General features: G+C 55.0%; 6 protein-coding genes across 6 annotated transcripts; 1 reads left to right on the top strand and 5 right to left on the bottom strand.

The window, feature by feature from the left end:
* Positions 1-336: 336 nt before the first annotated feature.
* Positions 337-2,535, bottom strand: CLAFUR5_09358 (uncharacterized protein; the record flags this gene model as incomplete). The annotated part of the gene is made up of 1 exon (XM_047908506.1): positions 337-2,535. The coding sequence occupies one exon, from the start codon at positions 2,533-2,535 to the stop codon at positions 337-339; it is 2,199 nt and encodes a 732-aa protein (XP_047766516.1).
* An 885-nt stretch (positions 2,536-3,420) lies between these two features.
* Positions 3,421-4,014, top strand: CLAFUR5_09357 (54S ribosomal protein L19, mitochondrial; the record flags this gene model as incomplete). Its single annotated transcript, XM_047908505.1, has 2 exons — positions 3,421-3,549; positions 3,604-4,014. The coding sequence occupies 2 exons, from the start codon at positions 3,421-3,423 to the stop codon at positions 4,012-4,014; spliced, it is 540 nt and encodes a 179-aa protein (XP_047766497.1).
* A 945-nt stretch (positions 4,015-4,959) lies between these two features.
* Positions 4,960-6,309, bottom strand: CLAFUR5_09356 (Inositol phosphorylceramide synthase catalytic subunit aur1; the record flags this gene model as incomplete). The annotated part of the gene is made up of 1 exon (XM_047908504.1): positions 4,960-6,309. One exon carries the CDS (start codon positions 6,307-6,309, stop codon positions 4,960-4,962), a length of 1,350 nt encoding a protein of 449 aa, XP_047766519.1.
* A 1,825-nt stretch (positions 6,310-8,134) lies between these two features.
* CLAFUR5_09355 (uncharacterized protein) lies at positions 8,135-8,593 on the bottom strand (the record flags this gene model as incomplete). Its single annotated transcript, XM_047908503.1, has 1 exon — positions 8,135-8,593. One exon carries the CDS (start codon positions 8,591-8,593, stop codon positions 8,135-8,137), a length of 459 nt encoding a protein of 152 aa, XP_047766517.1.
* Positions 8,594-9,258: 665 nt separating this feature from the next.
* On the bottom strand, positions 9,259-10,375 carry CLAFUR5_09354 (uncharacterized protein; the record flags this gene model as incomplete). Its single annotated transcript, XM_047908502.1, has 2 exons — positions 9,259-9,777; positions 10,139-10,375. 2 exons carry the CDS (start codon positions 10,373-10,375, stop codon positions 9,259-9,261), a joined length of 756 nt encoding a protein of 251 aa, XP_047766518.1.
* Positions 10,376-10,440: 65 nt separating this feature from the next.
* On the bottom strand, positions 10,441-11,646 carry CLAFUR5_09353 (uncharacterized protein; the record flags this gene model as incomplete). Its single annotated transcript, XM_047908501.1, has 3 exons — positions 10,441-10,699; positions 10,751-11,166; positions 11,218-11,646. The coding sequence occupies 3 exons, from the start codon at positions 11,644-11,646 to the stop codon at positions 10,441-10,443; spliced, it is 1,104 nt and encodes a 367-aa protein (XP_047766522.1).
* Between the last annotated feature and the right edge of the window lie 619 nt (positions 11,647-12,265).

The following is a 12,265-nucleotide window of genomic DNA, read 5'->3' as shown; positions in this document are numbered from 1 at the left end:
TTCACCCCAACACTGGCTCGCACGAGCGTGATCATACGCAGAGAGCTACGTGGATGGGGCCATCGTATCCGTTGCAAACAGGGATGCTGAGGTGGTTGGACGAACAGGATAGGAAAGAACGCGAAGGGACTGGTCTGGCGAAAGTATAATTATGCTTCTTGTATTTCAGCGACGATGATGATTCACCTATTGCAGTATTCCAGCCGTCTACGCGTCTCCTCGTCCTTCTTCTCCATGGGGTATCATATCCTCTCCAATCCCAGTCCCAGTCACGCTCTATCCTATCCCATCCGTTCCTCCCATGTCACTTCGCCATGAAACGCCATCAAAAACTCATCATCTCCAATACGTCACCTGCACACCACCACTACCAGGTCCCACTGGCATACCATGCTGCGGTATGCACCCTGCAATCGCTGCCATCAGCAGCACATACGCCGCACCACAGACGGCCCATTCCCGCGCAGGCATGAGATGTCGTATTCTCGTCGTGGCGGCGACCATGAAAGTACCGCAGGCGATCAGGGTCGTCACTACCAAGCGACCGGTCAATGTTGGGATCAGAGCGAACAGGAGAAGGGGTAGCATCAATGCCACCGGGAGACATGTGAGTGCGGCATGCTTAGTGGGCCGGTACAAAGGCTCCGGTGATTGCGCTGGCGGTAGTACCAGTTTTGCTTTCCCGGGCTGGATGAGATCTTTCTCACTCTGCAGGAAGCGAGTCTCAATTTCGTGGATGGCGGCTTTCTCTTTCAGCCAGTGTTGGTAGGCTATTACTTGCAACTTCTCGGCTGGGCAGGAGTCCTTGGCCATCGTCGCGAAGGAAGACATGGCACGATTGTATTGTTCGGTCTTGAGGAAGATGCGACCAAGGAGCTCGGTCCGTTGATGGTGGATCTGGCTGCCATTGAAGGCGTCGCCACGTCTCGAGGCAGGTGCTCGTTCAACTGTGGAAGGTTGAGGCTCCATCTGGGCGATGATCTCGTCCAGCCGCCGCAGGTGTTCTTCCATCTCCGAGAGCTCGTCCTGAAGATGCAGCAAGATCCGATGGTTGAGGTATTCGAACTTGCGATAGATGGGCACCACTCCAGATCCCTCGCTCGCGAGCTCGGTTGCCAATTGCTCATACCCAGTGATTGTCCGTTGACTAAGATCAGGGGCATCAGGAGCCGGTATTCTCTCGGGCACTTGCGCGACATGGCCGTTCATTGCCTGGGGTGGAACCGCATATGCCTGTGGCGAAGGATACTGGTACTGCTGCATCGCCATGTAATGGGCCTGCGCCTGCGCCTGCACCTGCGCATACGCGCGAGCAGATCCTGCCGAGCCATGTGATGAGGCAGAGTGTGACCGATGTTGTCCATAGACGGGATCGATCATGTGGTGCTGAATGTGCTGGGATGATGCCAGATGCTGACGCATAGCATCTTCTTGGCTGCTCTGCTTCTCGGCGTGCCGTCGTGAAGGTCGCGATGAGCGGGAGGACACTGAGGATGAGCGTTGACTTCCATCGTGAGTGACTTCAATCTGACTCTTCGCTTCTGCATCCAGCTCGTCACGCTCGTCCAGGTCATTCCTCACTTTGCTCAGTCTCTTGATGCTACGTCCTGGCACCTCGGGACTTTTACTACCACTTCGCACAGACCCGCCAGAGCTGATCGATGTCGCATACTGACTGTCATATTTGCGACGAAGTTCTGCTACACTTCCGGTCAAGCTAGAGTGCCGTGTTGCAGTCGGTGATGGGAATGTAGATTGAGACGACGGAGTTCCGGACCGTTCACTGGATCCAGCCTCTGAAGGTTCGTATTGCGACGACGACGACGACGACGACGATGAATAAGTTGATCGACCGCCATGGCCTTCGTCCACTGAAGTGGCGTCCATGAAGTCGAAGACGTTGGGCGAGCTTGGCCTTTTGCCGTTCCGTTCGGTCTCCGGGATGTTCAGAGCTCTGCTTTCTCCGCGAGGCTCTTCACCACGGCGATCGTAAGACTGCTGTGTGATCGTAGTACTGCTATCACTTGATCTACCCGAAGTCCTAGTCAAGCTGGAAAGTACTGATAATAGTGATGGGTTGACTTTGAATCCACTCTCGGAGCGTCTGTGCACACCGCCTGATTTATGTCTCACTGGTCGGCGATATTCTACTAAGACGTCCTCTCGGTATCGATGCCTACGAGCAATACTCTGGTCACGGTGCTTTCGAGCGTCCGATCCGCTTCGACTTTGTCGTGAGGTGGCCTTGGATTCACTCAACTCCAGTATCCGGCTTAGCTTTGGTAGAAAGCCGCCAACCACGCTCTCGGTATTTCTCATACCACGACTGCTTGACACCGCACTTGATCGATCTATGTTCCGCTTTGGCTGTCTCCTGCGTCGACCAGGAGAGTCCTCATTGACACCAACCCAGTCTACAGCAGCTTGCTTGCCCACTCCCTTGACCGCGGAGCTTTCGGTCTGGCTCCGTCTTCTGGACGCCAGGGTAGGTCTTATGGACGTGTTTGCTACGTCTTCCTGCGGCCGCGAGACCATGAGTTTCGGAGGTACACGCGGCGATGCTCGTCCTGCGACGTCTGTCTGCAAAAGCGCAGCGGTCGGCGTTAGTTGCAAAGTGTGTGCAGTGCATGCAAGGAGAGCTGGTGAGACGAGTGCTGTATATAGTACTTACCATTGCCTTTTGCACAGCGCCGGGATGGCCTCTACAGACTGAGTCAGTGGATCTGGAAGCGTGCTGGGCGAGTGCGCGGGCTCATGGTGGTGGTGATGCAGGAGCCCCAAAGCAAGCGATGAAACAGCAGGAGCGGAACGTGGAGCAGCACGATTGCTGGAGGGCATGTCCCAGCAAACGCAAGTAGAGCAGACAAGAGCACGCCCGCACGCGAACAGCAACAGGAGAGATGGTGTCTCACTGCAGCCAGCAGGATGGGCTGTACGACTCCTGGGCGTGAGCAGATAGGCTCAGGCTCAGGGGCTGTGGGAAACAGGCTTGACCAGGAAGCGCCAGTTGCGCTCCGGACGTTGGAAATGGTGGAAGTCGGCATCAAGATGCGCGAGATGCGCTGGCGGGCGGACCGGCGCTGCAGCAGAGGTGCAGACGACGTGCGCGAGTAGTGGCCAACGTGCTGGCCCTGTTGGCTGTATGCCCCGAGGTGTGCGCATGCAGACCCGTCGCAGTGGGAGTGAAGTCGAAAAGAGAGGGCCTCGAAGACGGTACGCTTCACATTCCAGTGCGGCAGAAGCTGCTGCTGCTGCTCTCGTGGAGGGGGTGTCGACCGGTGTTGCTCGGCTGAGCCTTCCGGGAGATCGATCGGCACATCACGTGGCGGACATTGTCTCGGTACGATCACTCCCGCGCTGCAACCTGCTGCCATTGCTGCGCGTGTGACATGTGCCCTGTGAGCAGTATCATCCACCACCATGGCCAAGCGCATAGTGCAAGGCGATCAGATCGTCAAGCTTATCGTCGGCGCCGGGCAGGCCTCTCCATCGCCTCCTGTAGGTCCAGCATTGGGAAGTAAAGGTGTGAAGTCCATGGACTTCTGCAAGGTTACTCAATAATTCATAGTATACATACATCGCCCCATCTAATCGTCGACACAGGAATTCAACGCCCGCACCGCAAACTACATCGTCGGCACCCCCATCCCCGCCCGCGTGACCGTCCGCCCCGACCGCTCCTTCCACTTCGAACTCCGCACTCCACCCACAGCCTCCCTCCTCCTCTCCGCCGCTGGCGTGAGTCCCATCAAAAACAAACTAAAAGGCGCCGGCAACACCGGCGGCCCCAAGTCACGGGCAGATCTCGCCGCAGCAGGGAAAGCGACATTCACAGGAAGCGCGCCACCAGGAAACGCAGGCTTGGGCACGGTGGGACAGGTCAGTCTCAAGCATGTGTACGAAATCGCAAAGATGAAGCAGGCGGAGACGAGGTTATCGGGAATCAGTCTGGAGGGAATGGTGAAGAGTGTAGTGGCGCAGGCTGGGAGTATAGGAGTTGCTATTGTGCCTTGAAGGGAGACGTAAGAGCCAGGGGAAAGGTCTTCGGCGGACGGTCTAAATGGAGATGGCAATGTACAGCATGGGCAGTGGGATGGCGTTTCTGAGGTGTACAGATACCCACTGTGGGAAGATACACTGTTGTACAGATATGGCAAGCAGAGGACGTGAAGTTAGGACAAGGTCCGGCCGGGTTCACATGCAAATCTGGCCGCGAGAGGAAGGCACGCGCCACGTAGTGCCGAAAGGGGCAGGAACATGCCGGGCAAGACAGAGCACGGCCATGCCATTGCTTATATCAACGTCTTTACACTTATCAAACCGAAACACTCAAATATCAAACTGGTGTGAAACCTTCGAATCTCCTTTCAGCACACTGATTATGCATTACAATATGTACAGGTCCACAGCTGGAGGATCTTGAAAATGCGCAGCGTGAGGTCGTGACCCATCCCATGTCCACCCAGTCCCACGGACACCGCGCCGAATGACTCCTCTCGAGGTACTCTCGCGGCCATGCTATCTTCCTCACAGAGATCTCTATCCCATGTCTATGCACCTGTATGCACATATCCTGCCTCCCCACACTCCCGAGTGCACCGCAACCCCTAGCGAACGTGTGTTCGCCTATACAGATAATACAAGCAAAAAGCGAATGTAGGGTATCTCGCCAATCGTCACGAGCTTGCCGACTGTCGTTAAATAGTGCTGAGCTCGGAGGGCTGGTAACTTCTCGCAAAGACAAACGCCGTTCGCATCGCTTTCCCAGGAGAGTAATTCCAAAAGAAACTTCGTTGCCCAGGTTCTTCTTGCTGCTGATGATGGAAGCGCTGAAATGCCGTCAAAAAAGATCAAAACATGCGCCGCGCCATACAGGTCATCAATATCGTCAACGCAGGTCAGTTGTGTCCTGCTTTAGGTGCGATCAGGGTTCAAGAGGTCGAGCGCTATGGCCGCGTATTATGCTTTCTGATACTCGTTGTCGGATGCGGACGCTAATGTGTCGCCTTCCCATGATTCGTGGTCAGACACGGGTGATCGCATGCCAGTTGACGGCTCGCGGCTGCTGCTCGAAAAGCTGGAGGATGAGCCTATCGTCCACTCGTCGCTGTCGCCGTGCAGTGCGAGCTCATACTCGTCCATGTCGTTGATGCCGTAAGCATACGCATCCTTCTCCTCGCCAAACTCGACATAATCGTAGTCCCACCGGAACATCTTTCCAGGCTGTAACCGTGGCAGGAAGCTACCCTTTGCGGTGAAGTATGCAATCGCGGCGATGCAGCTTCCACCAACAAGATCGATAGCGTAGTGATGGCTCAGGTACATGGTCGCATACCACATCCAGAGGGCGTACAGGACGAACAGTGGTCGTAGTTTGGGGAAGGTGTGTGACATGAAGAGGGCCTCAATGGTCGCATTCGCCGAGTGTAGCGATGGAAAGGCGCCAAACACGAGTGGGGACGCCGTGAATGTTGAGGTGTACAGATCGATGCCGAAGAGCTTGTCAATTGCGGCCAGACCAGCAGGCGATCCGGGTATCGAGTAGTTCGCTGGAGCCAGACCGTACATGTTCTCGTACCATGGAGCACTGCAGGGGAACAAGATCTGAATCATGACACCAGCCATGTTCATGTATCCGAAAGCCCTTGCGAATGTGGGCGCGGTGCTTGGTGGGCCAAAGATGAACATCAGTCCAGTGCAGACGAATGGTGCGCCAAAATGTGTGATACCATATGGTAACCACGCGAGCACGTCTAGCACGGCGCTTTTGTGTGCTGACAGGATGTTGCTGAGGTTTGCGCCGTAGAGAATGTTCTCCAATGCCGGAAGGACTCGTACCCAAATGCCTGGTCTATACTCGCCTGGGATGAACTGACATGCGTAGAAGAGGATGAGCCAGCCTGCTATCGGTAGGAATGGCAGGAAGAACTGCCGCGTGATCGGTATCACTAAGCTGGTCATGAGCAGCGTTGCGACTACGCTCTTTTGTAGAGATCCCGGTGTCTCGATCATGCACAAGCTGAATATGCCTACTATCGCCAGGAAGAGATATTGCGCATCATAATAGCTCCAATGATGTGTTCGTGACGCTCGGATGGTGTCTGCAGGGTTGAAGGAGGTCTCGAGAGAGGCTATCGACGAGGTGGGTGCTTGTCGTGATCGTATCTTGGACCTCGTCGACCGGAAGCGGCGCCGTATGCGATGTGGTACGGAGATGGGTAGACTCGGGAGGGAGAAGGGCACGCGCGGCATGGTGAAGGAGAAGCGAGTCTGGCCATCGCCGTTGAGCGAGAAGTACTGCGCCCTCATGGTGACAATGTGGTCGTCCTGGTACTGGTAGGCGTCGCGGTGGTAAAGGAGGACGGCGGCGTGGTGGTGGACGGCGACTTGTGTTTGAGACTTTGAGGGCAGGCGCTAGGCCGCTTGCACTGCCGGTGTGATGTCGCACGGCGGCACAGGGTGGTTGTCGAGTGCAATGGGCTGCGGATGGGCGGTGTGGTGTGACAGTTGGGCGTCGGGGGTATATTGCTGCTGTACAGACTTCTGCTCGCGTTGCGATGTGGGCTGGATGCTCTTTTGCTGCTGGCCAGTGGTTGAAGACGTTGTTCAAAGACGGAGATGAGCCCCGTCGATCAAATGAGCCTCAAGTGTGGATAGTGCACGCGAGCACCCGAGATACGGATCCTGGCAATTTCGAGGATCCGCCACAGCAAAGAATAAAATCAAGAGGATGCTCTATGTGCTGTTCACAGTGCACAGAGGACGGATCAGATCAGCAGCAGACGCAGTGGAATGTGAGGAAAACATCAGGTTGCTCGGGGCCAAGCGCTTGTCGGTCTGCATGTCATTGTCTGCCATCGAAGCACGTCCAGCTGGCAGCTGCTGCTACATAATCAGGCGCTGTCAGCGGATTACTCGGACCAGCCAGGAGCCGCTCTTTTGCTGTGAAAAGGCGTTTCCTGCAGCTGTTTCTGATGCGCTGAATGGCCATAGCTGTGTGCAGCTTGGCGCCATCATCCATCCATCATCCTCTCCATGTCGGGTAGACTTCACGTGGCCGCGGGATGTCGTGTGCTGTTGTTGACGGTGTTCTGTGTGTTGATGGCGGTACAGGCGTCGTGTGGTACCGACTGGCAGATACACCAGGCACCTTGACCATGATAATGGCGACATTCGCATGGGCGGCAGGCTTTGTCACCGTCCGCGGCGCATGCACAACATTCGACGGACTTGGCTGGTCCCGGCAGCCGTTGGCAGGCTGGCGTGGCTGGCAGCAAGCTGTGAGAAGTTCCCGAGGTGCCGAGCTCTCTGTTTCATCCGAACCCGTCCGAGCCTCTGGGCATCGACAGCTCTTACTGTACAGCCCTCTCATCAGCTCTGCTCTGCTCCAGCCCACGCTCCCAACTTTCGGTCAGCGAGGCAGCAGCTTTCGACTGATCCTCCCTTGCGTCGCTTCCTCCATCAAGACAAAGACTTGAAAGATTGACAGCTGTGTGCAGTCGAACTATTGATAGCCCTTCCTTGCTTGGCGACAGGCATCGCCATTCGAAATTGACATCGCGTGCCGGGCCGGGCCGTATCGGCTTATGAAACAGCATGAAGCGAGTACGACAGTACGACAAGAATGATATTGAAGACGTTGGACGCGCTCCATTATCGCGTGCACACGTCGCATTGCTTGCACAACGCCTGCTCATCATCCTGCACGCGAGCTTCGATGTTCCTGCCGATCCTTACTTCGCGGGTGCATGGGGACCGACACGGCTAGTGCTGACATGTGATCAGCCACGATCAGTCAGCGCTGCAATACACGAGTTGTGCAGGAAGCTGGAGCGACCGCGAAGGCTACCTTGACTACATATATTTCCCGTTGATACCACGATTGGCGTGTGGAAGGCTACAAGATCGATATGCATCGAAGAATCATCCATCTGCAGTCACACTCTGAGCCCTCCCTTGTGTGAAAATGAATGCGCGAGATGCTCTCCATAGTTCGGTTGCCACAACCAACCAGGTGAAACGCTGTTCTACTAGGACCAGAGATCTGGTCCGGAAGCCGACATTTCTGCTGGTGCCAGAGTCGCCATGGTTCGTGCTCTGTATCGGACCGCATCGTTCTGATCTTCACGCTTCCTCACTCAAGCCATGAGTCCATGAGTCTGTCGATCATCTTGCGGTCATTGTCCTCAGTCTCCCCTTCACAGGGCAACAGCTGCAGTCCAGCCTTTTCATACCACCAGTACCCAGGTACCGATCCATCGCTATTACACCAGCCAACCAATCGCTTGCCTGACAGCGTCCGTTTCTCGACAAAAACCACACTTCGAGCTTTTTCGAAGGCGGACTCAAGCATTACCAGATCATCTTCCCTCCACGCTCGCAGATTGAGCTCGATACACGTCATATAGTGCAGAACATTTCCATCTTTTCTTGTCCCGAAGCATTGGTGGAACAGCTCTGGCATGCCGTAAGTCGGACTAGCCCAATCGTCAGGATCCTTGAAGTAATCCTCCCGGGGCTCGAAAGGCTGTCGCTTCTTGCTGAAGCCGTGGGATCTGTGCGATGTGGACGCCAAAAGTCCTTGCGAGCGCATTCTGTTCCGTCGGACGTCCTGCACCCTGTACAGAATTCTGTGGATCTGGAGTGCGATCCGTCGTTCTTGTTCTGCGGTGTAATTCTTCTTCCGACTCAGTGCGATGATGCTATTCGTGACGTTGAAGGAGGACTACGAACAAAGTTCCTGTACCTTTCGTGCAATGCAATGTTGTGCTTGTTTACGGAGCAGTAGTACGAACGAACGCTCGGCGTGTTCTCGCTCAGGGGAATCAATGTCATATCTCGCCAGACCTTGAAGTATCTCCTTTGTGAATCGAGGCCGTTGGCTCGAGCTCTTCCTGTGCTGCTGCGGGAGACTCTTGATCAAGGCCTTTTCGCTCGATCGGCGCCATACTGTGAGTGCAGTCTTCAGCATCGGTGATTTGAGTCATGCAAGAGAATGAGAAGAAATGAAGTTGTCTTCGATTGTAGGCCGCCTTCGGACAGGGGCAAGGTATGCAGGACATGACCAGGATATCTTAACAACTGACCCATGAAATTGATTCGATTCGGGCAAGAAGCGGCAGGGATGAAGGCATTCGGAGTAAAACATCTTGCATGTCTGCCCTTTTCGCGGTCAGGTACACTCCGCATCGCCCAGAGGTAAATTACGACACGACCACTCCGGCCGGTTCGTCACTAAGGGAGAAACCTGTTACGTGATCATTCGATTTCATATGTCTTTACGCCTTTCATCTTTAAGATGACACTGAGAAAGTAGAGAACTTCCACATCATTGGGCGCAAGGACTCTGAAACCCGTCTCGATATATGGCCCTGGCGTCTCTTGATCATGAATATCTCTAGGAAGGGTTCCGGACTTCAGCCTCGGCACCTTGAATCGTCTACCACCATCACGACCCCAGGGGACTGCGTCCACCTCGAAATTCTCATAGTCCTCCTTTCGCTGGAACAGTCCTGGGTCCGGCTCTGTATCGTATTCGGCCAATCGCCTTTCATGGATGTCGTGAAGTAGCTGGTGGATACGGGCAGCGATCTTATCCCTGGTCACCCAGGTAGATGAATCGCACAAGTGGATCCAAATGTCGAGGAAGTGATTGAAAGGGTCGTAGAGTGAATTCGTTCGGTCCTTAGCTCCATCGCCGCCTTCATGATGGGGTTGCTTGCGTGCTCTTTGAAAGCCAATGCTGTGATCAAAAGCTTGGAGTGTGGGATTCGTGGTCTTTGCATGAGGTCTAGTAGCTGTTGCGAAGGTGTGCTTAGTGCGGACAGCTGTCCAGTGCGGCGAAGATCTCATGAAACATTTGCTAGCCAGACGCGCTGACCGCCAGGGCCTTGCCAAAGCAAACATGTTCGGCGTTGTGTATGGAGCGACAACAGGGAGTCCAGTCGAAGCTGAAGATACGGAATCACGTCTGGCCTATATGGCAAGAGGGCAAACCTTAGACATGGGTGTGCAGCATCAGGCCTGGCCCATGAACCTCATCTCACTACTCAGGGACAAGTCAGCAATGTAGAGTACAGTATCTTGTGTCTTTACCTTTTCTACACTCAGGTATGCTGTGGCGTTACTGTACATATACCAAGCGCTTGACCCAAAGCAAGCGCTGCCCAATGCCTCCTCGTTCTAGTGACGCCGCGCTGCCACGGCTGCCCAGCGGCCTGAACCACTCCCAGATGTGGGTTCCCTTTCTCCAAAACGCCTCGCTCCCAGTCCCAAGATGCAGGTTTCGATTCGCGCTCGTCCAGTCAAAGCTGGAGTAGTACAGCCCCAATGCGCCGATGATGAAGTATGATCCGGACTTGTTCGTCCGGTCCATGATAATTCGTAGGTCGCTTCTCCGCAGGGAGAGAGCTCAGTGTCAATGTTGAGTACGTTCAATGCTCATATGGCCTCATTCTTAGGGCCCTCGCGTAGGTGCTCTTCGGGTTTCAAACCCACTGCAAAGTCGCGCACCGCTTCAAAGGCCAGCCAGCTGCTGGCCATGCTAGGGGCGACCTTGAGCAGATTCGGAACGATGCCTTTGTACAAGCCAGCGGGGCCCTCGTTCTTCACGATGGTTGTGAGCGCATCGCCGATTCCCTTGTACTGGTAGCCCATGCCCGACATGGTGTTGATTTGGAAGCGTCGTCGGAGCACATCGCTGCCATTCTGTTAGCTCTTGCTGATCTCGAGCCTCCATATAACAACTTACAATGGATATGTGATGGTCTGAGCCACAGCTCCGGAGATGGCTCCTGCGCCCAGCTTGCCAATAGATCCAGGATTCGATGCGCCTTCAGGGGTGAAGTATTGCCGTACGCTCTCGTAGACCATGAAGTTCAGTCCGACGTATGGCGCCACGCCTGCTATCGTAGGTAACAAGCCGCGATAGAGTGCTCTGATGCCTCCCTCATTCTTGTACATCGAAGCCAAAGTCGCCCACATGCCGGGTAGTTTCTTCTCTGCCTCTGCTTTCGACAGAGCTTCGAATGATGCCGATTGGATCGATAGACGCGTTCGGACGATGTCGAGGGGGTATGTGACTGTGACCGATGTGATGCCCGCTATGGCACCACAGCAGAGCCGTCTCAATGGTGTCAGAGGTTCGCCTGGTTCAGGCTCGAAGAACTACCGCAGTCAGTATTGCCCTCTGTCAGGAGCGATCTTTTCGCAACTTACAGGCTTGTAGAGGTTGTAGCTCCCAAACTGCACTGCACTATAAGGCACAATCCGTATGCAGTTCACGCCGTTGCCAGCCATCATACCACGAAAGCCCTCTTCCCGCCATATCTTGCCCAGTGCTTTGGGTATGCTCATCTTGTACTCTGTGCGCCCTGTAGACTGTACTTGTAGCAGAATCTTTAACCGCTCCAGCGGGGAGACGACTGTTCTCGAGACAGCGCCAGCTACGCCGCCAGCTAGGAAAGAAGCCACGACAGCTTGTGAGACCCATGACTTGAAGCCATAGAAGGCAACAGGAGGAGGGTTCTGGTCTTCCGAATTTGTTTCGGAGGATGATTCCGCCATGTTCGGAGAAGTAGTCGTGATCGCGGTGGTCGATTCCGAGTTTGTAGGATTGGTAGAGTTGAGCGCTTCGGGGGCACTCATAGTATCTTGCGGGAGGAGTGTAGAAGACTCATTGGAACTGCGGATCGGCTAGACAGTAACGCCTGACGTCTTTTTGCAATGCTGGTGAGGTTGAGCCAGGGTATGCGGACTGTCCGTTGCTATTCCGAGGATCTCATCGATTGCGGCGCTGCTGTTTGTCGCGAGAGATGCTTTAGGAGTGAATGTGTGCGTGTGGTGTAGATAGTGCGTGGCGCATGTGCTCGGGTGATTCCACTTGCTCTCGTGATCGCGTGCCCGTGCTTCGTAATGGTAGGTGAATGCTGAGACAGATGCTCTGCTGTCCGTCGGCAAATCGCCTCGAAATCTCCAGGTCAGTCAGATCTGCTTGCCGTGCCGCCAGGTGACAGGTCCCAGCACCGGCTTCTCCCGGTCCGCCTAATCGAATATCCTTTCTTCCAAGACCCCCGACGACTCTTGCTTGTCCTGATCACCTTTCTCGACGATTGCTCATCTACTGCTCTGCTCTGCTGCTCGCCGCCTCAGAATGTCACTGTGCCACCGCCGCGAAAACGATACGAAAGCCCCTTTACCGCCTGCTGTCCGCCGCCGCCGCCACAATTGTGTGGTACTCACCCTTTCTCGCTGCCCGAACGAGTCG

Source organism: Fulvia fulva, chromosome 9, assembly GCF_020509005.1.
Source record: "Fulvia fulva chromosome 9, complete sequence".
NCBI classification, from domain to species: Eukaryota; Fungi; Ascomycota; class Dothideomycetes; order Mycosphaerellales; family Mycosphaerellaceae; genus Fulvia; species Fulvia fulva.
This window is presented reverse-complemented; position numbering and strand designations above follow the sequence as displayed.